This window comes from Lepidochelys kempii, chromosome 1 (assembly GCF_965140265.1).
Source record: "Lepidochelys kempii isolate rLepKem1 chromosome 1, rLepKem1.hap2, whole genome shotgun sequence".
In the NCBI taxonomy this organism is placed as follows: Eukaryota; Metazoa; Chordata; order Testudines; family Cheloniidae; genus Lepidochelys; species Lepidochelys kempii.
This window is the reverse complement of record NC_133256.1, coordinates 4119669-4144698: the sequence shown is the minus strand read 5'-3', so window position 1 is coordinate 4144698 and position 25030 is coordinate 4119669. Positions and strand designations below refer to the sequence as shown.

Here is a 25030-nt window from a genome sequence, read left to right as displayed (position 1 = left end):
TGCTACTTAGTTGATGGCGAGTCCCGCCATCATAACAAAAGGCCAAGTACAGTTCCACTGTCCTTGATTCCCATAATCAGGGTAATAACAATTTATTCTTCCTGCCCCAATAACAGAGACACTGGGGATCCCACAGCAGCCAAAGTGACCATTTGGGCAGCTATGGCCTCATTCTAGGCAGGGTGGATGTGCCTATGCAAATGAGATCAGTCTCTGAAGTTCTTTTCCACAACTTGCCACACCTCTCCACCAGATGTCAGAGTGGAGCTCATCCTGACTCTGCTTACACTGACGTACATAAGAAAAGGAGGGACTGTTAGGGGAAATCCTGTTAGGGGAAGATCCTGGGAACTACAGGCCAGTCAGCCTCACCTCAGTCCCTGGAAAAATCATGGAGCAGGTCCTCAAAGAATCAATCCTGAAGCACTTGCATGAGAGGAAAGTGATCAGGAACAGCCAGCATGGATTCACCAAGGGAAGGTCATGCCTGACTAATCTAATCGCCTTTTATGATGAGATTACTGGTTCTGTGGATGAAGGGAAAGCAGTGGATGTATTGTTTCTTGACTTTAGCAAAGCTTTTGACACGGTCTCCCATAGTATTCTTGTCACCAAGTTAAGGAAGTATGGGCTGGATGAATGCACTATAAGGTGGGTAGAAAGCTGGCTAGATTGTCGGGCTCAACGGGTAGTGATCAATGGCTCCATGTCTAGTTGGCAGCCGGTATCAAGTGGAGTGCCCCAAGGGTCGGTCCTGGGGCCGGTTTTGTTCAATATCTTCATAAATGATCTGGAGGATGGTGTGGATTGCACTCTCAGCAAATTTGCGGATGATACTAAACTGGGAGGAGTGGTAGATACGCTGGAGGGGAGGGATAGGATACAGAAGGACCTAGACCAATTGGAAGATTGGGCCAAAAGGAATCTGATGAGGTTCAATAAGGATAAGTGCAGGGTCCTGCACTTAGGATGGAAGAACCCAATGCACAGCTACAGACTAGGTACCGAATGGCTAGGCAGCAGTTCTGCGGAAAAGGACCTAGGGGTGACAGTGGACGAGAAGCTGGATATGAGTCAGCAGTGTGCCCTTGTTGCCAAGAAGGCCAATGGCATTTTGGGATGTATAAGTAGGGGCATAGCGAGCAGATCGAGGGACGTGATCGTTCCCCTCTATTCGACATTGGTGAGGCCTCATCTGGAGTACTGTGTCCAGTTTTGGGCCCCACACTTCAAGAAGGATGTGGATAAATTGGAGAGAGTCCAGCGAAGGGCAACAAAAATGATTAGGGGACTGGAACACATGAGTTATGAGGAGAGGCTGAGGGAGCTGGGATTGTTTAGCCTGCAGAAGAGAAGAATGAGGGGGGATTTGATAGCTGCTTTCAACTACCTGAAAGGGGGTTCCAAAGAGGATGGCTCTAGACTGTTCTCAATGGTAGCAGATGACAGAACGAGGAGTAATGGTCTCAAGTTGCAGTGGGGGAGGTTTAGATTGGATATTAGGAAAAACTTTTTCACTAAGAGGGTGGTGAAACACTGGAATGAGTTACCTAGGGAGGTGGTAGAATCTCCTTCCTTAGAGGTTTTTAAGGTCAGGCTTGACAAAGCCCTGGCTGGGACGATTTAACTGGGAATTGGTCCTGCTTTGAGCAGGGGGTTGGACTAGATGACCTTCTGGGGTCCCTTCCAACCCTGATATTCTATGATTCTATGATTCTATGAAATCAACCTAGTTAGTATATGTGACTCCATTTTGGGTTTCCTCTTGGCCATTAACTAGAAGCGAGCACATTACGTACCAAGGGAGGATCCGTCAAGGTGGACAGCTGGACAGTTTCAAGATAAGGGAAACAAAGGAGACAGGAACCAGCCGACATGCCTGAAATAGTTCCTAATTCAGCTTTTTTGCATGGGAAAGGTGGCTGCAGGGGATTGGTAATAGATAAGGAGATGGCCTGTTTATTGGTTTAGGCCCCCCCGAGGCACACAGGCACGATGTTTTGCCAACAGTATATAATCTTTGTGTAACCTGTAATCTGGGACCCATTCTGCTTAACAGAACGGTACCACACTCGAGTGCAATAAACCTACCAACTTTGAGACACTCTGCAGTCTGTCTTTATTTGGTTGCCTCAGCCTAGAAGTGAACTGTACGTGTCCTAACAAGAATAATTTGTAACGATGGCTATTAGCTAGGATGGGCAGGGATGATGACCCCAGTCTCTGTTTGCCAGTAGTTGGGAATGGATCACTGGATGATTACCAGTTCTGTTCATTTCCTCTGGGACACCTACCATTGGCCACTGTCAGAAGACAGGATACTGGACTAGATGGACCTTTGGTCTGACCCAGTGTGGCCGTTCTTATGTTTCTCATGTTCTTATGCTCTATAGAGCATGGGCCGTATAAGTGGGTTTGTCTACACATCCTTTAGCTTGAAGTCTGTGTTACATTTTACAGTTCATTTCTGCTCCCCATCCAGTTCTGAGTTGAATGGCAGAAGCTGCTTCCTTTGGCAGAAACAGAGAAGACATAGCTGGCTGGGTCAAGTGAGCTCAGCACAGTTGTGAGGAGAAGGGGAAAGCCAGCATCAGCAAGTGGGGGCTAATCAAGTAAAAAGCAGAATTAGCCAGGGAGGGGAAGGGGAAGCTGAGAGGAGGCAGAACCCAGGGAGGCCAGTTAGTGCCTGGCTGAACCAGGTGAGGTGTGTGTGAGCCTGACAGCACCCACACCTGAGTGCTGAACCCAGCAGGTCTCAGCTAAGAAGCCTGGTGCCAGCGAAGTCAGCACCAGCCCAGGCCCCCCCGGCAAGGGGAGGGACAGGATTATGTTATGGATATTCATGCAGCATGGTTCACAGGGCACTGCAGAGCGACAGAGGGGATGGGACCCTGCTTTGGAATGAGGCTAAGAGCAGGTCTAGCTGCTGGGTTCCTCCAGCATCACCCTCGCTACTATCAACCTCGCTGAGACCGTAGAAACTAGGAGACCCGGTGTTGCTGGGTTGAGACTCCTCTGCCCCTATTCTTGCTTCCTCCAGGGACAGCAATTCCAAGTGCACAGGGTGCTGTGAGCAGCACCGGGCAGCGTCCATACAGAATTGGTCTCTCCTTTGGCTTGGTCTCCCTTCCCTGTTTTATTGTGTCCTTATTCACAGGCAGCACGAGCTGCAGTGAACACAGCTGGAGAACCAGGGGCCAGCCATGGCTGCTACCAACCTGACACCTTCAAACCCTGCCATGTTCCTGCTGCTGGGCATCCCCAGGCTGGAAGAAGCTCACGTTTGGATCTCGGTGCCCATGTGAACGATGTACTTGGTGATCATCGTCAGGAACTGCGCTATTCTCCTAGCCATCGCCACAGAGCCAGCCCTGCACCGACCCATGTGCTATTTCCTCTGCATGCTGGTAGCCATCGACCTGGGAGCTTCCACCTGCACCCTGCTGAAATTGCTCTGCATCTTCTGGTTTCAGGCCAGGAAGATCAATGCCGGGGCCTGCTTGGCCCAGATGTTCTTCATTCACTCCCTCTCCATGATGGAGTCGTCTGTGCTGTTGGCCATGGCCCTGGATCACTACGTGGCCATCTGTGCTCCCTTGGGCTACACCTCTGTCTTCACCGGCCGCCTCGTTGCCAAACTGGGCGTGGCGGCCATAGCCAGGGGGGCGCTGCTCATGAGCCCCTGCCCCTTTCTGATTAAAAGGATGTCCTTCTGCTGGACCAACGTCATCCCACACACTTACTGCGAGCACATGGCTAAAGTGAAGCTGGCCTGTGGAGACACCAGCATTAATCATGCCTACGGCCTCAGTGTGGCATTGCGAGTCATAGGTGGGGACCTGCTGTTTATCGGTCTGTCCTATTTCCTGATTGTCCGTGCTGTTCTGCACCTCTCGTGCTGGGAGGCCTGGCTCAAGGCCTTTGGTACCTGCAGCTCCCACATCTGTGTCATCCTGATCTCCTACACCCCGGCCCTCTTCTCCTTCTTCACACACCGCTTTGGCCACCATGTGGCTCCCCCTATCCACATCATCCTGGCCAACCTCTACCTCCTGTTCCCAGCCATGTTGAACCCCATCGTGTACGGGGTGAGGACCAGGGATATCCGGGAGCGAGTGCTCAGGGTGATCCTGCAGAGCACAGGTACCCCCAAACCTAGGCCCGACAGGGGCTCCATCCTCCAAAGGCCACCCAGCCAGTTCCCCCAGGCAGAGATTCCTGTGCACGCGGTGCTCCCTCCCAGGGGCCTCGTCTCAGGGTCTGTAAAGCAATAACTTCCTATGGCTCCCTGATAGATTGCACCAGCCAGGAGGGGCCCATATTCCGGCTGCGAGGCACGGCAGCCCTGAGTTCTCCCAGCGCCACAGAGAGTGAACCTGTCTGGGACTCCAGGGGAGAAGCCATTGCCTCTGATTCCCACCTTGACCCGGAGACAGTCCCAGGGCCATAGGCACAGCATGGGAGACTGTATCCTGGAAAGCAGTGACTGAAAAGGACTTACGTCAGCATGGGCAAGCAATTCGACATGAGTTCCCAGTGGGATGCTGTGGAACAAAGGGCTAATGTGGCATTTAGGTATATAAATTGCAGAAGCGAGAAGGAGCAGGGAGGTGATTTGCACATCTGTAGGGGGCTTCGGTGATGGATACTGCATCCAGTTCTGCATCCAGTCCATATTTTACAGAGCTGGTGATAAATTTGAGAGGGGAAGAAAAGAGCCACAAAAATTATTTGAGGGCCTATATAGCAAGAGACTTAAAAAGCTCAACCTTTTAGCTTATCGAACAGGAGACTGAGAGGGGACTTGATTACACTGTGTAAAGACCTTCTTGGGGAGAAAATCCTAAATACTAACGGGCTCTGTAATCTAGTGGAGAAAGGCAGAACAAGAACTCATGGCTGGAAGCTGAAGCCAGACAAATTTAAATTAGAAATAAGGCATAATTTTTAAATAGTGAGGCACTTAACCATGGAACAGTCAACCAAGGGAGGTTTGGTGCATTCCCCAGCTCTTGTTGTCTCCAGATCAAGGCTTAGCTACCTTCCTGGAAAATACTCTTCAATCAAACACAAGTTACTGGGCTCAATGTAAGCGTAACTGGGTGAAAGTCTGTGGCCTGTGTTAGGATATAGATATTCAGGCCTGTCTGTAAAGGCCTATACTCTAAGAATTTAGGTGTATTCTTATCACTTGGCTAGTGATAGAGGTATAAAAGAAAGAATCAAAACCACTGTCTGCCAGTGTAAGGGCCTTCTCTTACTGTGACAGTTTGTGGCCCTGTGCTTAGGCTAAGGCCTTTGGCTAAGCAGCAGAGGCAGCCATAAGCTGGGAAGCGAAGGGTCACATCCTCACATTCCAAACTAGTCACATTGAAATAAGGTGCTATTGGGCTGTTAGGCACTATCAGGACAGGATTGTATTCCTATCACCTCCAGAGAAAGGGAAGTGCCTAGAAAATGTAAAAGGAAACTTAGTTTGATAGCATCCTGTCTGGCAAGAACTCACTTATCAATAGCTGGGATGTGAAATCCTCACTTCTGTATTGTCTTGTCATTATAGTTCCCACTTTGCTATTGTTTGTCTGTATAATCTCTGTCTGGTTCTGTGATTGTTCCTGTCTGCTGTATAATTAATTTTGCTGGGTGTAAACTAATTAAGGTGGTGGGATATAATTGGTTACATAATCATGTTACAATATGTTAGGATTGGTTAGTTAAATTTCAGGAAAATGATTGGTTAAGGTATAGCTAAGCAGAACTCAAGTTTTACTATATAATCTGTAGTCAATGAGGAAGTGACTGGGGTGTGGGGGGGTGGGTGTGTGAGATGGGAACAGGGAATGGGGGTAAGAAAATTGGAATCATGTTTTGCTAAAGGGGGAGATGGGAACAAGGAATGGGGGTAAGAAAATTGGAATCATGTTTTGCTAAAGGGGGAAATGGGAACAGGGAATGGGAGTAAGGAAGTTGGAATCATGCTTGGCTAAGGGCAGGAATGGGAACAGGGACATAGGTGTAAGGCTCTGTGGTGTCAGAGCTGGGAAGGAGGATACTAAGGAAGGAAACTGGAATCATGGAAGCTGGAAGTTCACCCCAATAAACATCAAATTGTTTGCACCTTTGGACTTCGGGTATTGTTGCTCTCTGTTCATGTGAGAAGGACCAGGGAAGTAAGTGGGTGAAGGAATAAGCCCCCTAACATGTTGGTGCCGGTGACTCGGATGCATCGCATTGGATAGGTGAGTGGCAGCCTGTAAGTCCCCCTCCCCAACAGTCCGCGCAGCTGCTTGGAGGGGGTATCGCGAACTCTCGTGATGGTAGTTGCGGGTTCTGGCAAGCCAGGGTAAAGGATTTTTTGGATAAATGGATAAGGGAGGACCAGGGCCCATACCAGGTACAGGGGTCAACCTGGGATAAGATTAAAAAGGAAATGGAGGAAGTGTTAGGGGACCCAGAGGTATGGGGGGTGGCTGAGGAGCCCACCCTCCTTGGTATATGGGTAGGGGAAGAAGGTCCCTGCCCATCGGGACTGAATGCCTCCCAGGGAAAAGAGGCACTTCAGTCTGCTTGAGAGGTTTGAAGTAAGGGCAGCATTATGGGAAGCTGCCAGAAATCTTTCAAGTTTGGTGCTGCTTCAGCAAGGGCTGCTGAAGGGTTGTAAATTAGTTAGGGGTAGTGAAAGATGATTTGGCACAAAAGGGTTTAAGGTCAAAATCAGAGTTAACAGACCACCTTTAGAGACTGGATCTGAGACTTGGTCCTGGGGGAGTGGAGGAAAAAAAAAAAATAAAATAAAAGTTTCAAAGTGCAACCTGCCTTTCCACACTCTTTTGTTTTTCTGAAGTTTTAATGGAGGGTACTTTGGATACTTATGTGAGATGTCAAGAAGGAAGTTTTTGTTTAATGATAAAACCCAGTTATATACATGTAACTGTATGTGCAACTCTGTGCAGTCACATTGGATGGAAGCTTGGTAATTAAATTATCCAAGGGGGTCAGGTAGAGTGGCTACTCCCACCACTATGCTTCTGTCCACAGAAGCCTTTATAGCTATTCTGAGGAAAAATGGGCCCTTTTCCCACAGAAATGGTCTATAGGGGACTGCTGCAGGCAGCAGGTAGAGAGACAATCTAATCAAAATTATTTGACTTTTGGGTAATGTAATCAAAATCACTAAAGGATGGAAGGGGTTTCTACTGGAACTTAACTTGGCTGCCCCTGGTTGTGTCTAGTTGTACAAGATGGAAGTGTAATTGGGGTACAGTTGTGTAAAAAAGAGTAATCACAGTGCAAGGGATGTTAGGCAAAACAGAATTTTGTGTGTGTGTGCACAGGTAAAAGAAAAGGAAAAGGGGAGGAATGATGGGAACACTGAGCCTTGGGATGGCTCTGGGGGATCAGATTGTTGCTTTGGTGGGTTCTGCATGAAAACTCTGTAGGCATGGGGGAGGCAGTTATACCTTGTGTAAAATTAATTTGGCTAATATGATGTTATGGAGGTTAAACTATATGGAAGGAATTTGCATTTTCCCAGGACATGTGCAGTGTATATTGGAAAAGGAGTAAAAGAAATGCAAATAAAACATGGTACTTCATTAAAATCCTAATAGGGCTCCAAAAGGAGCCACAATAGGTTGTGCTTTCTTTTTCAGATCGCTGTGTTTTGAAGCAGGAGATGAAAGTGGAAAGTGATCAGAACTCTGGTGGAAGTAAAATGCTTCCCTTTTAAGACAGTGTCTGAGCTGCTAACAGCTTTGGATCCAAAAGCAAGCTAGTAAGCCTCTGTGTGTAAATGCAAATTAAATAGCTGATGGGCACAAAGGAGCTGCAAATAACTGAATACATCTGGTCAGCAAACAAGCTACTAGAAGACTCAGATTATGGCCCTTCAGGAAAGGGAGGTGAAAAAAACAAGTCAAGCCTGAAAATAAGGGGGACAGGTTAACCTTAAGGGGTGTGTGTGTGTGTGTGTGTACAGTGCTAAAATCTGAAGCTGTGTCTCAGCTATTACCTGAGAATAAACTTAAAGCTTGGTACAGCAGAGAAACTATTGCAAACTTGGTCTGTTGTACAAGAGGGGAAACTGAGGTACACCATCTCATAAATTTCATAAATGACCAGTGAGTGAGGGAGTTCACTAGCCTGACTATAGAACAAAATAAGGACAGTCTGGAGGTAATTCTTCTGTTTTTCCTGCAAGTAGCAAGGACATTTGTAAAAGAAAGTGGTATTATTATTAAGCAATAATCTGTCCCCACCATGGGGAAGGAAATTGTTTCTTTTGTTTTTCAGACACTCTACAAGCAAGCTGGCGCCAGCGGGAAAAATAACCCCGAATACCATGGATCTATGTTTTGTGTTGTTTGTCTGTGGTGTTTGTCTTGTTGCTAGCATTGTTGTGTTTTAATGAACAGAAAACCTCATGATGTGGGTGGGGGATGGCTTCCAAAGGCTGGCCTTGGGGGGGAAGATGTGTATGGGAATGCAAATTCTCAACTAGGAGGCCAGCACCTGTGTAATAGCTACCATGATACCTGGAAATGGAATGGCAACTAAGGTGGCCCCCACAAGCCCTATGGAAATAATGAGAAGGGGAGGAGCTCACTGGAAATCAATGGGGGTGTGTGTAAAATAGTGTAAATTAATAGAAGATGTTTGGATGTGCCCCTTTCTTATGACTATAGAGGAGCGGGATCAATGGCCTATGCAAGGGGTGGACAATTGGGTGTACTGTGTATAAGGTGTTTTGCTGGGAATGTACATATTACTGGGGGCACAATTACACCAGCCCATAACCAAACTATACCCATCTACATGCTGCTATATGGACTTTGGTGCACAAATGGATCTGTGAATCTTATTGCTGTGAATAAGCCAGGGCTTACTGCCTGATTCCATACCAAGTGGTCAAGCTGGTTTGGACAATATCCCATTTCTCTGTGAACATTCAATGGACTTGTGATATGGACAAAAGCATACAAAACTTGAAGGAGCAGCTTGTTGCAACTGCCAGCAACTGGACACAAGATCGTGACCCCATCGAAGGAGGAGAGGCAGTATTTTGGGGGTGTCTCGGATGTTGGACCATACTGCAGTGGTCAGGACTCAGTGTTGCTGTGGATTTTGTATTGTTAACTGTACTTGTGTTACGTTGCATAGGGAGATAACCTATTAGGAATGTAATAAGCCCTCCAAACCCTGCAGTGTACTAGATAACCCGGACCCAACCTTCTCAGGCCCACTCTAATGGGAAGTCTGGAACACTAATTGGAATAGGTGTGGTATGCCCGTATGAGAGAAGGTGCAGGGCACAATACTACACAAGGGGCAGTGGGACAAATGGAATATCGACACCTTCCACCTTGATGCCTGGCCCTATCAGGAAATGTGTCGCCATATGTCCTATGCTTTTCCAGGGATACCTGGGCAGGAGGATCCCAAAAGAAAAAGAAAAAAAAGGGGTGGAGTGTTAGGATATAGATATTCAGGCCTGTCTGTAAAGGCCTATACTCTAAGAATTTAGGTGTATTCTTATCACTTGGCTAGTGATAGAGGTATAAAAGAAAGAATCAAAACCACTGTCTGCCAGTGTAAGGGCCTTCTCTTACTGTGACAGTTTGTGGCCCTGTGCTTAGGCTAAGGCCTTTGGCTAAGCAGCAGAGGCAGCCATAAGCTGGGAAGCGAAGGGTCACATCCTCACATTCCAAACTAGTCACATTGAAATAAGGTGCTATTGGGCTGTTAGGCACTATCAGGACAGGATTGTATTCCTATCACCTCCAGAGAAAGGGAAGTGCCTAGAAAATGTAAAAGGAAACTTAGTTTGATAGCATCCTGTCTGGCAAGAACTCACTTATCAATAGCTGGGATGTGAAATCCTCACTTCTGTATTGTTTTGGCATTATAGTTCCCACTTTGCTGTTGTTTGTCTGTATAATCTCTGTCTGGTTCTGTGATTGTTCCTGTCTGCTGTATAATTAATTTTGCTGGGTGTAAACTAATTGAGGTGGTGGGATATAATTGGTTACATAATCATGTTACAATATGTTAGGATTGGTTAGTTAAATTTCAGGAAAATGATTGGTTAAGGTATAGCTAAGCAGAACTCAAGTTTTACTATATAATCTGTAGTCAATGAGGAAGTGACTGGGGTGTGGGGGGTGGGGTGGGCATGTGGGTGTGTGAGATGGGAACAGGGAATGGGGGTAAGAAAATTGGAATCATGTTTTGCTAAAGGGGGAGATGGGAACAGGGAATGGGGGTAAGAAAATTGGAATCATGTTTTGCTAAAGGGGGAAATGGGAACAGGGAATGGGAGTAAGGAAGTTGGAATCATGCTTGGCTAAGGGCAGGAATGGGAACAGGGACACAGGTGTAAGGCTCTGTGGTGTCAGAGCTGGGAAGGAGGATACTAAAGAAGGAAACTGGAATCATGCTTGCTGGAAGTTCACCCCAATAAACATCGAATTGTTTGCACCATTGGACTTCGGGTATTGTTGCTCTCTGTTCATGTGAGAAGGACCAGGGAAGTAAGTGGGTGAAGGAATAAGCCCCCTAACAGCCTGTGCTATACAGGAGGCCAGATTGGATGATCTAATGGTCCCTTCTGGCCCTAAACTCTATGAATCCATGAAGCAGTGGCCCAGCATGAATCCACCCCACCTGCTACATGGGCAAAACACATCACAGCAGGAGGCACTTGGTTCTGCATTCAAAGGGAGGCAGCCCGATGCCTTCCTCACATGCATGTCAGCCCCAAGCATAACTGCTCCTGCTCCGATATCCTCTCCCTCCTTTCATCACTCTGAATTCACTCGTGTTTGTGACAAAGCGGGAATTTTCTATCATATTTTTTATTAATCCTATATGTTCCTCAGTTTCCCCTACGTGCTGCATGGTGACCTAGGGGATGGAATAGGGTTGTTTGTCTTCAGGGCAGGCTGAGACACAGGTGTGAATGGTGCCTAGTTGTCCGGGACTTGGACCCCATAACAATGGAGCTTTTGGATATATCTACACAGCAATTAGATACCTGCAGCTGGCCTGTGCCAGCCAACTCAGGCTTGCAGGACTGTTTCATTGTCCTCTTCATTTACCTCTTTCCCAATTTTTGCAATTCCTGCAAACTTGATCAGGGATGATTTTATATTTGTTTCCAGGTCATTGATAAAAGTATTACATAGCATAGGGTTAAAAACTGATCCTTACAGGACCCCACTAGAAAAATACCTACTCAGTGATGATTTCCCATTACATTTTGAGACCTATGTATTAGCCAGTTTTGAATTAATTGAATGTGCATCATGTTGATTTTGTATTTTTAATTTTTTATCAAAATGTCATGCAGCACCAAGTCAACTGCCTTACAGAAGTCTAAGTATATTACACTGGCATTATTACCTTTCTCAACCAAACAGTTAATCTTGTTTTAAAAAAATCTAAGAGACTTGACAAGAGTAACTGTCTCAAGTTGCAGTGAGGGAGGTTTAGGTTGGATATTAGGAAAAACTTTTTCACTAGGAGGGTGATAAAGCACTGGAATGGGTTCCCTAGGGAGGTGGTGGAATCTCCATCTTTAGAGGTTAAGGTGAGGCTTGACAAAGCCCTGGCTGGGATGATTTAGTGGGGGATTGGTCCTGCTTTAAGCAGGGGCTTGGACTAGATGATCTCCTGAGGTCCCTTCTGTCATAAATATAAAGGGAAGGGTAAACCCCTTTAAAATGGAACCAGTCCCAGAACCGGAACCAGTAGAACAACCAGCACCAGACCCATTGCGAACACTGAATCCAGTACTTGCAACCTGAACACAAGAGGGCCCCACCAAACCTGAACCGGCAGCAGCCCATAACCCTACACAAGAGGCTCAGCCGGAGCCTGAACCCCAACATAGTGTCCCATCGGAGAGCGGTTCAGTCAACGGAAACAGCCCCATCCCCTACATCGCTTCCAGAGGGACCAAACATCGGTCCACAATCCCATGACGAACTGATGTCTCCAGCATCAAGGGAACAGTTCCAGACCGAACAGGAAGCAGATGAAAGCCTCCAGAGAGCTTGGACGGCAGCATGGAGCAACCCACCGCCTCTCAGCTCTTCTAATCGATCCAGGTTTGTTGTAGAAAGAGTACTTTTATACAAGGAAACTCTTTCTGGTGGACACCAGGAAGACTGGCATCCTCAGAGACAGTTGGTAGTTCCAACTAAATACTGGGCCAAGCTCTTGAGCTTAGCCCATGATCACCCTACTGGCCATGCTGGGTGAAGAGGACCAAAGACCGTTTGGGGGGAGTCATTCCACTGGGAGGGAATGGGCAAGGATATTTCTACCTATGTCCGGTCTCGTGAAGTATGCCAAAGAGTGGGAAAACCCCAAGACCAGGTCAAAGACCCTCTCCAGCCACTCCCCATCATTGAAGTTCCATTTCAGCAAGTAGCTGTGGATATTCTGGGTCCTTTTCCAAAAAAGACACCCAGAGGAAAGTAGTCCATACTGACTTTCATTGATTTTGCCGATGGCCAGAAGCAGTAGCTCTAAGCAACCCCAGGGCTAAAAGTGTGTGCCAGGCACTAGCAGACATTTTTGCCAGGGTAGGTTGGCCCTCCGACATCCTCACAGATGCAGGGACTAATTCCCTGGCAGAAACTATGGAAAACCGCTGGGAAGCTCATGGGGTAAGTCACTTGGTTGCCACTTCTTACCACCAAACAAATGGCATGGTGGAGAAGTTTAATGGAACTTTGGGGGCCATGATACGTTAATTCATAAATGAGCACTCCAATGATTGGGACCTAGCATTGCAGTAGTTGCTCTTTGCCTACAGAGCTGTACCACATCCCAGTTTAGTGTTTTCCCCATTTGAACATGTATATGGCCGTGAGGTTAAGGGGCCATTACAGTTGGTGAAGCAGCAATGGGAGGGATTTACACCTTCTCCAGGAACTAATATTCTGGACTTCGTAACCAACCTACAAAACACCCTCCGAACCTCTTTAGCCCTTGCTAAAGAAAACTTACAGAATGCTCAAAAAGAGCAAAGCGCCTGGTATGATAAACATACCAGAGAGCGTTCCTTTAAAGTAGTAGACCAGGTCATGATCTTAAAGGCGCTCCAGGACCATAAAATGGAAGCATCATGGGAAGGGCCATTCACGGTCCAGGAGCACCTGGGAGCTGTTAATTATCTCATAGCATTCCCCACCTCCAACCGGAAGCCTAAGGTGTACCATATTAATTCTCTAAAGCCCTTTTATTCCAGAGAATTAAAGGTTTGTCAGTTTACAGCCCAGGGAGGAGAAGACGCTGAGTGGCCTGAAGGTGTCTACTACAAAGGGAAAAGTGCTGGTGGTGTGGAAGAGGTGAACCTCTCCATGACCCTTGGGCGTATGCAGTGACAGCAGATCAAGGAGCTGTGCACTACCTACGCGCCAACTTTCTCAGCCACCCAGGACTGACTGAACGGGCATATCTCTCCATTGACACAGGTAATGCTCACCCAATTAAAGTCCAACCTTACCGGGTGTCTCCTCAAGCTAAAACTGCTATAGAACAGGAGATCCAGGATGTTACAGATGGGTGTAAACCGCCCCTCTGGAAGTGCATGGGCATCTCCAGTGGTTCTAGTTCCCAAACCAGATGCAAATGGGGAAATACGTTTTTGCGTGGACTACCGTAAGCTAAATCCTGTAACTCGCCCAGACAACTATCCAATGCCACACACAGATGAACTATTAGAGAAACTGGGACGGGCCCAGTTCATCTCTACCTTGGACTTAAACAAGGGGTACTGGCAAGTACCGCTAGATGAATCCGCCAAGGAAAGGTCAGTCTTCACCACACATCTCGGGCTGTATGAATTTCATGTACTCCCTTTCGGGCTGCGAAATGCACCTGCCACCTTCCAAAGACTTGTAGATGGTCTCCTAGCGGGATTAGGAGAATATGCAGTCGCCTACCTTGATGAAGTGGCCATATTTTCGGATTCCTGGGCAAAACACCTGGAACATCTACAAAGAGTCCTTGAGTGCATAAGGGAGGCAGGACTAACTGTTAAGGCTAAGAAGTGTCAAATAGGCCTCAGAGTGACTTACCTTGGACACCAGGTGGGTCAAGGAACTATCAGCCCCCTACAGGCCAAAGTGGATGCTATCCAAAAGTGGCCTGTCCCAAAGTCAAAGAAACAGGTTCAATCCTTCTTAGGCTTGGCCAATTATTACAGACGATTTGTATCGCAATACAGCCAAATCGCTGCCCCACTGACAGACCTAACCAAAAAGAAACAGCCAAATGCCGTTCAGTGGACCGGAAAGTGTCAGAAGGTCTTTAACCAGCTTAAAGCTACACTCATGTCTGACCCTGTACTAAGGGCCCCAGACTTTGACAAACCGTTCCTAGTAACCACAGATGAGTCCGAGCGTGGTGTGGGAGCAGTTTTAATGCAGAAAGGACCTGATCAAGAATTCTACCCTGTAGTGTTTCTCAGCAAAAAACTGTCTGAGAGGGAAAGCAACTGGTCAGTCAGTGAAAAAGAATGTTACACCATTGTCTATGCCCTGGAAAAGCTACACCCATATGTTTGGGGACGGCATTTCCACCTGCAAACCGACCACAGTGCGCTACAGTGGCTTCATACCACCACGGGAAATAAGAAAAAACTTCTTCGGTGGAGTTTAGCTCTCCAAGATTTTCATGTTGACATCCAACACATCTCAGGAGCTTCTAACAAAGTGGCTGATGCACTCTCCCGTGAAAGTTTCCCAGAATCAACTGGTTAAAATCATCCTTGAGATGCAGAAAATATTGTTAGTTTTATGTACTTAGTAGTATATTTAGAGGTGCATGTGTCTCATTAACTGTTTTTCCTAGAGCTCCAGGAAGAAATCCCAGCCAGCATTTCACCCTAGCTGAGATTTGGGGAGCGAGTCATAAAATAAAGGGAAGGGTAAACCCCTTTAAAATCCTGGCCAGATGAAAACTCCTCTCACCTGTAAAGGGTTAAGAAGCTAAAGGTAACCGCCCTGGCACCTGACCAAAATGACCAATGAGGAGACAAGATACTTTCAAAAGCTGGGAGGAGGGAGAGAAACAAAGGGTCCGTGTCGGTCTGCATGCTGCTTTTGTCGGAGACAGAACAGGAATGGAGTCTTAGAACTTTTAGTAAGTAATCTAGCTAGGTAAGTGTTAGATTATGATTTCTTGAAATGGCTGAGAAAAGAACTGTGCTGAATAGAATGACTATTCCTGTCTGTGTACCTTTTTTGTAACTTAAGGTTTTGCCTAGAGGGATTCTCTATGTTTTGAATCTAATTCCCCTGTAAGGTATCTACCATCCTGATTTTACAGAGGTGATTCCTTTACCTCTATTAAAAGTCTTCTTTTAAGAAAACTGAATGCTTTTTCATTGTTCTAAGATCCAAGGGTTTGGGTCTGTGATCACCTATGCAAATTGGTGAGAATTTTTACCAAACCTTCCCCAGGAAGTGGGGTGCAAGGGTTGGGAGGATTTCTGGGGGGGAGACGTGTCCAAACTACGTTTCCCAGTAAACCCAGTTAAAGTTTGGTGGTGGCAGTGGAAATCCAGGGGCAAAGGATAAAATTAAGTTGTACCTTAGGGAAGTTTTAACCTAAGCTGGTGAAAGTAATCTTAGGAGGTTTTCATGCAGGTCCCCACATCTGTACCCTAGAGTTCAGAGTGGGGAAGGAACCTTGACACCTTCCAACCCTGATATTCTATGAGTCTAAGATTCATTTTCATAAACCCACATGGATCGGCGTTAGTTACATTACCATCCTTTATATCTTTGTTAACTGAGTCCCATATCAGCCATCCTATTGTTTTCCCAATATTAATGTCAGGTCTCTAATTATTCAGGTGTGGCTTTTGGTCACACCAGTTCAGCCAGTTTACAGAAGCTATGCTGAGCTGCTGGGCTCTTAGGCACCCAGGAATAGCTTTGCTTGCTGATGGGAGAGACCTTTGCCTGCAGCAGCACTGACTGGATGCAGCCCAAGGCCAGCACATTGAGTACGCAGACACAGGGCTTCAGCCCAGCCAAAATCCCCTCACTGCGAAAACATCCAGAGCACTAGTACTGTTGGGCACTCCCTCTTTCACCTGCGCCGGCCTTCAGGCCCACAACAGTCAGACAGCCATCTGGTCTTCTGTGATTACCAGGCTTAGAGATTTATCCTAGTTGTGAGCTCAACTTTGTAAACTAAACATTCTTAATATGTCATAATAACCTTGAACAATAAACTCATGGAAAAAAGGTGCAAAAGGGACTTAATTTAAGCAAAAAGGCTTCCTGATATAACTCAAGGCATATGTTAAGATCGTGCTTTGTAAACAAAAGTGGGAGACTGGAAATCAATATAGCAAAACTGATTTATCAGAAATTAGACCTACTTGGTGAACAAAAGGATGAGTGGATGGGCTATTCCACCCACGATCACTCCCCTTCGGAGTCCCTACAAAAAAACGACAAAAGGGAGTTTGAGAGGATAGACACAGGGTTACATTAACACCCTTCACTCTTTGGGCCCATATCGTCCCTCAGTTTAAAGTAATACAACAGTGTGACGGCAAAATCTTTCCCTTTTCTCCTCCCACAGTTTACACTCCTCCTCCCTCAGGCTGTCTGACCCAGTGTTCTGCATGTGACAGAAGCCCAACCACCCTTTCTCTACCTTTTGAGAGACAGTTTCTACTACCAGGCTCTTTCCCAGCATGGCACACAATTCCCATAGTCCCTCTGGAAACTACGGACTACAAGTGCATGAGTTCCATGCTGACCCAGGGCAAGGGTGATGCAGGGGCCCAGGCCTGCTTTAAATAGGTAGCAAGCACCTCTTCTAGAGCTTGGACACCCCTGGGCATGTCCCACCCAGACAAAGGGCTAGAAAGGCCATGGCACAGAGCTCTCTGTGACCCACCTGAGTTCTCCAACCCAGCTCAGCGCTGTTAGCCATGCAGCCCAAACCACGTTCAGCTTCACCTGGTGCAGCAACAATCCCCCCTCAGAAGGTCCTGTAGCAAACTCTTTGTAATTATGTATTCTGGCTGCTGCAAGGCTTCTGGCCACCCAGGGAAGGAAAACGGGACAGTTAGGCTAGGTCTACATGACCACGGTAAGTCATCCTATGCTACACAAGTCCAGCCACATGAACAACAGCGCTGGAGTCGATGTACCTTAGGTCGAATTACTGCAGGGTCTACTCCGCGGGAGGTCGACCAGAGAAAATCTCCCTTGACTTACCTTACTCTTCTCCTCTGGGGGCAGAGTACAGGGGTCCACTGCAGAGCAATCTGCAGTCGCTTTGGTGGGTCTTTACTCAACCTGCTAACTCGACCGCTAGTCTCAAAGACACAACACTTTGAGAATCACAGCACCTAGCAAAACCACAGGAACACCAAACCCCAAAGCCAAGTTAGGCTCCTTATGCAATTCCCAAAGCTAGCCCAGGCAGGGAGAAATTAAGCTAGCCCAGGGAAGACAACAGGGGTATGTGCTAGACCCCACATCTCTCAGAGACAGAGACCTAAGTCCAGGGATACTCCTGTTTTGCAAGCCACCAATGGGAACTTCGTGGCTGGAGTAAGGTGGTTGACACCTAAGCTACCTTTTAAGGAAACAAGTTATATACCTGCCTCACTCCACAGGACATGGTGAGGAGTGAGTGTGGTGCCCACCTTGTAACTTTCAGCCCAGGCAGAGCATCCAGCTGGGATGAGAGAACTAGGTTTAATTCCCCCCTCAGCTTGATGGGGAAAAAGTGCTCCCCCACCACTGAGATATAGGATGTTTGATGTAGGGCTCACTCATCTCTTGCTGAAGCTGCTCCACTACAGATAGAGCAGGGGGACTAGAGGCAGGGTCTCCCCACCACTTGACTTTAGGCACCCACTAAGTAAATATTTATCCAGAGCAAAACCATTATTAGGCTAGAGAGCAAGAGAAGCAATGACTAACCCTAATGTGGGCAACATGAATCCAGTCTAGCCTTTCATTGAAGGATGAAATTTTATAACAAGTTTAATCTACAGCCATTGGCTAGCAGCATTCCAATTTTTGGCATGGATATGTAGGAACTGGGGAAGTGACCTTGTAGCATCAATATACAGTAGAACCTCAATTACAAACACCACACCTCCTTAAGAACCAGAAGAAGGTAGTCATACAACAACAAAAGACCAAAAAACCAACCAAATACAGTACAGTGTTAAAAAAGATTTGACAAGGCAAGGAACTGTTTGTGTTTGTTTCATTTAAATTAATTTTGTTAAAAGCAGAATTTTTCTTCTGCATAGTAAAGTTTCAAAGCTGTATTAAGTCAACGTTCAGTTGTAAGCTTTTGAAAGAACCACCATAAAGTTTTGTTCCGAGTTACAAATATTTCAGTTATGAACAACCTCCATTCTCAAGGTGTTTAACTGATGTTTTACTGTACCTAAAGCACACCCTTTTTTTTTTTTTTAAAGAAAAACCTGTTTTTTGATATTAGAAATTTTGGTCTTATTCAGACTTTCACAGACTATGAAAGTCTTGAACTAGCAGGGCTAGGACAGGAAGAAGTGAAGCCTGATTGAAAAAGGAAGTGAATACACTTAAAGGCAAACACATCTGGGAGAAGAGTTTCACTAAAAATGGAACCCCACCTCTCTGAAATCTCACTAGATTGTTCAGCTGGCTGGTACCATGGAGCAAGCAAAGATTTGTATGTGGAAAGAGTGCAAAGCCCTCCTCCCCACCTTTTTTTGAGCACTTAGAAGTAAGATGGCCCAAGTAGCACTCCTGGAGATACCCTAGGACCTGGAGCAAGACCACTATATCCTTTTCTAAGTCCTGCAGTCTCATGTCCCTTAGATTGCCATCCCTGCTCATTTCAGATCACAAACTGAACAGGTTTTTACAAAAGTTTTATTCAGCCTGATCATCCATTTATCGCCTTTAAAACTTCTGGAACTGCTTCTTGGTGCCAGCAGCCTTTGTGACCTTGAGGACGTTGAACCGGACTGTCTTGCTGAGGGGACGGCATTCCCCCACAGTCACAATATCCCCAATCTGGACATCCCTGGAAAAAAGCACAGCTGCTTTTAGATAGCTAAACAGCAGATTCTTTGCCACCAGAAATTTGTTCCTGCAGCACAAATGTGCCAGCCCAGCACTGAAGAGACTAAAGGCAAGTGAGCAAGACAACACTGAGAAACAGATTTCATGAAGACACCTTCTGCTGTTATTTAAGTGCCAAACAGGTGGCATTTCAGTAAGTGAGAGGTCCTCCATCCACCTCTAAACAAGGTCCTTCTAACCTTTGGTTTTGGCATGTGTGAAGCAAGCTCCAATATGCAAGACAGATAGCACACAAAGTTCCCACAGGAGACGATCAATCAAAATTAAAAACAAGTACTTGAGGACCCATTGCCCAGGCAAAGACTAGGTGTTTCCCTTGCAATCTTCATCTAGATATTTGGAAAAAGCTTCTTGCTTGGTTCTCAGGCACCTGAATTTGAACTGAAATGCTAATCAAGGACCTCCCAGAGACAAGATGATCAGAGTGGTGTTAAGCTACAGGACCCCCTCTCCCTACTCTCAGTACTTTTATCTTCACATCATTTGAAAGATTCCCTATATTCTGCTCTAGTACCTTTCTTCTAAGCATCTGAAAGAGCTTTATAAATACTTATTTCAGAGTAACAGCCGTGTTAGTCTGTATTCGCAAAAAGAAAAGGAGTACTTGTGGCACCTTAGAGACTAACCAATTTATCTGAGCATGAGCTTTCGTGAGCTACAGCTCACTTCATCGGATGCAGCCGATGAAGTGAGCTGTAGCTCACGAAAGCTCATGCTCAAATAAATTGGTTAGTCTCTAAGGTGCCACAAGTACTCCTTTTCTTTTTATAAATACTTATGAAACTTTACGATCTTCAGGGAGGTAGGCAAGTAATGCTTGGTTACCGAGGGATAAATAAAGATTAGAGATGAAGTGACTTACTCAAGAGTAAGTCAGACAGCACCAAGAATAGGGATTCAGTCTTTACTCTAAGTTCCCTGTCATAAGTACTGCAAGAAGGCTTCCTCCCAGGAAAACTCATAAAATCTTTGACATTTACTAACTGGACACAAGTCACATGCAGACAGCTCACTTTATAAACTTCCCTACACATACAGGTTTGACAGTTTGCCAGAAAGTACCTGCACAGAGAAGCATTTGCTACTAGGGGCAGCCAGACCAGAACATGTTTTATGGTTCAGCATTGCCAGACTGGCATTTTCAGCAGTCCCCCTTCATCACAGGGGGCTCTGCAGACCATCGTGAGTTTAGACATCACCACCACCAAACAGGCTCTAGGTCAGGAGTGGCAAAAGCACAGTGCATGTAGTTTTACAGTGTTGCCTCACTTCATTTACGTTTCTAGACAGAAGTGCAGTCACCAACTACAATTCTGGGTCTCTCACGCTCCCCCTTTGATCGGAACAGCTTTCTGTTTGGGCCGAGACTGAGCATAGTATAGCTCTTGCAGCACATCTCAACTTCGAAGCACAGGCATGCTTTAACCTTAACACCACACTAGCAAGACAGGTGAGCGATTTCTATTTTACATATAGGAAAATGGAGGTAGAAGATAACCAGCTTGCCCATGGTCACAGTCTCTATCAGAATGGATTAATACAAATAACCTGACTCCTCATCTTGAGCCCATCATTGCACTCTGGGGTCTGTAGTCTCCAGGGCTTCTATCTGGGTTAGTGAATGGCACAGGCCTGGTCTACGCTAGCGGGGGAGGAGGATCAATCTAACTTCACTATGTTATATGAATAACATAGCTGAAGTTGACCTACTTAGATCTACTCACCATCTTCACTGCGGTGAGCCTACTGCTGGCACTCCCCCGTCGACTCCGCCTGCACCTGTCGCTAAAGTGGAGTAACGGAGTTGACGGAAGCGCGCTCCGGGGTCGATTTATCGCATCTAGACTCAACAAGATAAATCGACCCCCGCTGGATCAATCGCTGCCCGCCGATCCGGCGGGTAGTATAGACACCAACAGATGGACTATGTAATGACCTATGTAGAGCCATCAGGGCTCAGATTAGTGGTGCTGTGTTCCTCCCTTCAAATCACTGCTAGACAGTGTAGCCTCCAGAACTACTCCTGCGCTCACCTGAAGCAGGGGGAGAGATGTACAGACATATTCTTGTGGCGTTTCTCGAAACGGTTGTACTTGCGGATATAGTGTAAATAATCCCTGCGGATGACGATGGTACGCTGCATCTTCATCTTGGTAACCACACCTGCAGGAATAAGGGGGGGTGGAGCGGGAAAGAATGTAAAGCACTCTTAGTTGTGGTGTTTGGTCTACAAAGTTATTCTGGTCATGTTTTTTGGTTTTTTTATTTAAAACCAACACAGCTTTGCTGGTATCAGCCCTAGTGCAGACACGTACCACTCTAATTGTGCTTCTGCCAGTATACTTTTGCTGGTTCAGAGAACTGATATAATTGCATCCACACTAGAAGGGCTTTGCAAGTTTAGATACACCAGCATAAGTACAATGGCAAAAGCCTCCTAGTATAGATAAGGCCAGAGACTTCCCAAAAGAAGCTCCGGTCTGGAGAGTAACACTCAGGTAATATAGACTCAGGCAGGAGACCGTCAAGGTTATGTAGCAAATTTTCCTATTATGCTACCCTGTAACTCTTACCAATGGTTTATAGTAAAATAAATCCAATACAATATAGTGCACTTACATAACTCCTTACAAAGCTTAAACCACCAACCTTGATTGTACAGACTGGAGACAGAGGAAGAGACTTGTCCCCTACCTTTCCCTGGAATGTTCAATAGGACCCTATACTTGGAGCTATTGATTACCTGCCCCACTGCTTTACCCATCCTCCTTCACGCACTAACAAAGGCACTACATTCCCCTCTATCCTACCCCGTATTACATTCAGAAGATGGCAGCTAATTAGTTATTCCTAATACTTGGTAAGGATTGGTTAGCTCTCTGAAATCCACTGTAGATTAGAAATGGATTACTCAGAATTTAAGCTTCAAAGGATGGTATCAGATAATTTGGGGCAACATTAGCAAGTCTGTAGCCTCTGCATGCATTTTTCAACAGCAACATGCCCCCTGAAGTGGATGTTCTCCTCACTATTGGGTCAATCAAAACAGTTCTATTTCAGTGTAATGGGCTTCTCCTAAGAAGGGTACTGCCACTGTCTCCTGGGTCCTTTCGCCAGGCATCAGCAAAGCCATTTGGCAGTGTCGTCAGAGTCCCTTCACCATGAGACTTGGAAGACCATCGTGAGAATAGCATCATTTGCAGCTCAGGACCATAGCAGCAGTGAAAAGAGGAGATAGTAATTATTTCTGGTAGGGAGCGTACAAACCCAGAGGAGGCATTTATTGTCTTAGGATCTGAAATCCTAAAGAGTGGGCTGCGCATTAAAGGCAAGAAATGGCTACCACCTTTAACAATAACCCCATATGCTGGGGTCTCTAGTTCCAGCAGGCTCAGCCACAAGGACATCTGCAACATGCTCTAGCCTATGCAAGTTCCAAACAATCCTGTTTTCCATTAATAAGCTCATATGCCTACATTTTGTTTAACTGATGGATCCAGATTCAAAACAGCTCTACTCACGCAGGCCTGCAAAGGCCATTCCCCACAGGGTGTTCACGTAACCAAAAGGTTTTGAAATTTATCCGAAGTAATAATTCTACTCACAGAACAGAAGCGTTTCTTAGGCCTTACCTGACAGGATACGACCACGAATAGAGACATTACCAGTGAATGGGCATTTCTTGTCAATGTAAGTGCCCTCAATGGCCTGAAAACAGAGAAATCTGACATCAGTGCTCTGGAGCTAAAAAGTTAGTGAGTGCTGCAAAAACCTACCATCAATGAAAACTTGTTGCACCCCAGAAGGTGAATCTGGGTGCTACAAGAGGACTGGTACTGCAAGTCTGAGGCACACTGCCTCCTTTATTCCTGTCTGTATGAACTGACATCAGCAAGGCCACTCGGCAACTATCCTCAAAGCCCCTTCACCTGTGGGACTTGGAAGACCATCGTGAGAAAAAACATCACATGTCAGCATGGAAAAGAAACTGCTTTTCATAACCTCCTGGGTTATTCCCTGGCTGTTAACCTGCTACTGGGACAGAAATATTCTGGCCATTGACAGTCTGAATTTATTATCTCTATCCTACTGGATTTTAGTCTCCTAACCCAAACGTAGTACTCTCTCTAGACTAACCCTTTCATGAAGATATTAAAAGGCTTAACAAGCGCCCCTTAAAGCGTCAGCCTCTGCGGGAAGAACAAGTGAAGGAGTCACCCCCAAGGAACAGCAAGCCCAAGCCAGGGCCGGCCGCGGGGCGGCTCACGTCTATCCACCCACAAGGGCATTGTTACCTCCTTGGGGGTCTTGAAGCCCAGGCCGATGTTCCTGTAGTAGCGGGGCAGCTTCTCCTTGCCCCCCTCCCCCAGCAGCACGCGCTTCTTGTTCTGGAAGATGGTGGGCTGCTTCTGGTAGGCCCGCTCCGTCTGCGCGGGGGGGGCGAAGGAAAGCCGCGTTAGGGCGAGGGCGGCCGCCACGGCAGCGCGGCCCCGCTCGGCGCCGGCCCCGCGAAGGGCAGCGGGAGACGCGGCGCGGGCCGGCCACGTCCCCAGGGCTCCGCGTGGGGCAGCCCCCTCCCCACCCCCGCTCCCCTCTCCCCCGCCCCCCACCCCAGCCCCCTCCCCCACCCGCTCTCCTCCCCCCTCCCCACCACAGCCCCCTCCCCCCCCGCTCCCCTCCCCCCTCGCTCTCCTCTCCCTCTCCCCCGCCGCCCACCCCAGCCCCCTCCCCCACCCGCTCTCCTCCCCCCTCCCCCCCCGCTCCAGCCCCCTCCCCCCCCGCTCCCCTCCCCCCTCGCTCCAGCCCCCTCCCCCCCCGCTCCCCTCCCCCCTCGCTCTCCTCTCCCCCCGCGAGCCGCGTCCCCGCCTCAGCCCCGGGCCGGGCCGAGCCGAGCCGCCCCCCTGCAGCGCAGGGGCTGGTCCCGGCGGCGGCTGCGTGTCCCCCGAGCCGGCCCCCGCCGCGCCAGACCCCAGCAGGCCCCGCCTCGGAGCGGAGCCCTGACCTGCGTGTCCGCCATCTTGCACGGCGCGAGGCAAAAGAGGCCCCAAGTGCCGCACGGGGCCGCTTATCCGCCGCCGCGCCGGAAGTGACCTCACTACGCACCGCTCCGCCGGAGCAGGGGGCGGTGCTGATTCAGAAAGGGAGTCCGGTTCAGACCCCGCCCCCCGGAACGTGCGCGGGCCGCCCCTCAGCAGCCATCGCTCTGTGGGGATAGCCCACTCCCAGCTCCTAGCAGCCATCGCTTTGTGGGGATAGCCCTCTCCCCACCCCCGGCAGCCATCGCTCTGTGGGGATAGCCCACTCCCAGCTCCTAGCAGCCATCGCTTTGTGGGGATAGCCCTTCCCCACCCCCGGCAGCCATCGCTCTGCAGTTGGGTTCCTTGTTTCACAGGCGCTGCAGGCTGCCAGTAGCTTCTTGCCCTGAAGCCAGGGCTGGTGCAAGAGAAAATCGAGCAATGCGTGGGCGAGATGGTGGGCGTGAAGGGGCAGGGTTGCATTGACGGTTGTAGCTTCAAAGCCAGCCCACGGGATCCCAAATCGCTGCTGGCAATAGACAGGGACTGAGCTGAGGAGAGCAGAGGGAGCTGGGCGGTTTCCAAGTGTGTTATTTTAAGAGAGACAGTTCCGGAGGTGGGAAGGTCCGGAGAGGGAAGATGGCCGCAGCTCATCTGGAACAGACCTGTCTGGGCCCCAGCAGCCTCCTCCCCAGCACCAGAGAGACCCAAGCAATGTTCGTGGCTCAGGTTCATAGAATCTCAGGGTTGGAAGGGACGTCAGGAGATCATCTCGTCCAACCCCCCGCTCAAAGCAGGACCAATTTTTGCCCCAGATCCCTAAATGGCCCCCTCAAGGATTGAACTCACAACCCTGGGTTTAGCAGGCCAGTGCTCAAACCACTGCGC

General features: G+C 47.7%; 2 protein-coding genes, 3 non-coding genes and 1 pseudogene across 11 annotated transcripts in view; 1 reads left to right on the top strand and 5 right to left on the bottom strand.

The window, feature by feature from the left end:
* LOC140907299 (olfactory receptor 52B2-like) overlaps positions 1–16463 on the bottom strand; it is a 31335-nt gene extending 14872 nt beyond the window's left edge. For 4 of the 6 annotated variants that reach the window (XM_073332904.1, XM_073332879.1, XM_073332889.1 and 1 more), the window contains exon 1: positions 16403–16453. The gene's annotated coding sequence lies outside the window, so the exon portion shown is untranslated. Of the gene's footprint in view, positions 1–16402 lie in introns of all 6 variants that reach the window. The other 2 variants (XM_073332936.1, XM_073332945.1) reach the window with 2 other exon arrangements.
* LOC140905581 (olfactory receptor 52P1-like) lies at positions 3024–4274 on the top strand (annotated as a pseudogene).
* Positions 16364–24226, bottom strand: RPS11 (ribosomal protein S11). 2 transcript variants are annotated; one of them, XM_073332973.1, is made up of 6 exons: positions 24130–24226; positions 23423–23554; positions 22760–22835; positions 21161–21290; positions 16930–17070; positions 16364–16464 (listed from the first exon to the last, which is right to left on the bottom strand). In XM_073332973.1, exons 1-6 carry the CDS (start codon positions 24142–24144, stop codon positions 16446–16448), a joined length of 513 nt encoding a protein of 170 aa, XP_073189074.1. In that variant the 5' UTR covers positions 24145–24226; the 3' UTR covers positions 16364–16445. The 2 variants fall into 2 exon arrangements, with proteins under 2 accessions (XP_073189074.1, XP_073189084.1); XM_073332983.1 differs by lacking the exons at positions 16364–16464; positions 16930–17070 and adding an exon at positions 18897–19068.
* On the bottom strand, positions 20237–20331 carry LOC140905691 (small nucleolar RNA SNORD35). Its single transcript, XR_012156930.1, has one exon. It is a non-coding gene; the product is annotated as a small nucleolar RNA SNORD35 (small nucleolar RNA).
* LOC140905692 (small nucleolar RNA SNORD35) lies at positions 22239–22329 on the bottom strand. Its single transcript, XR_012156931.1, has one exon. It is a non-coding gene; the product is annotated as a small nucleolar RNA SNORD35 (small nucleolar RNA).
* LOC140905694 (small nucleolar RNA SNORD35) lies at positions 23007–23100 on the bottom strand. The gene has a single exon (XR_012156932.1). It is a non-coding gene; the product is annotated as a small nucleolar RNA SNORD35 (small nucleolar RNA).
* Positions 24227–25030: the final 804 nt, after the last annotated feature.

Coding starts and splice junctions, on each gene's coding strand:
- RPS11 (XM_073332973.1), bottom strand. Junction 21,291..22,759: donor TCGTGGTCGTATCCTGTCAG/GTAAGGCCTAAG, acceptor TTATTCCTGCAG/GTGTGGTTACCAAGATGAAG. Junction 17,071..21,160: donor CATCTCTCCCCCTGCTTCAG/GTGAGCGCAGGA, acceptor CTGGGTGGCCAG/AAGCCTTGCAGCAGCCAGAA.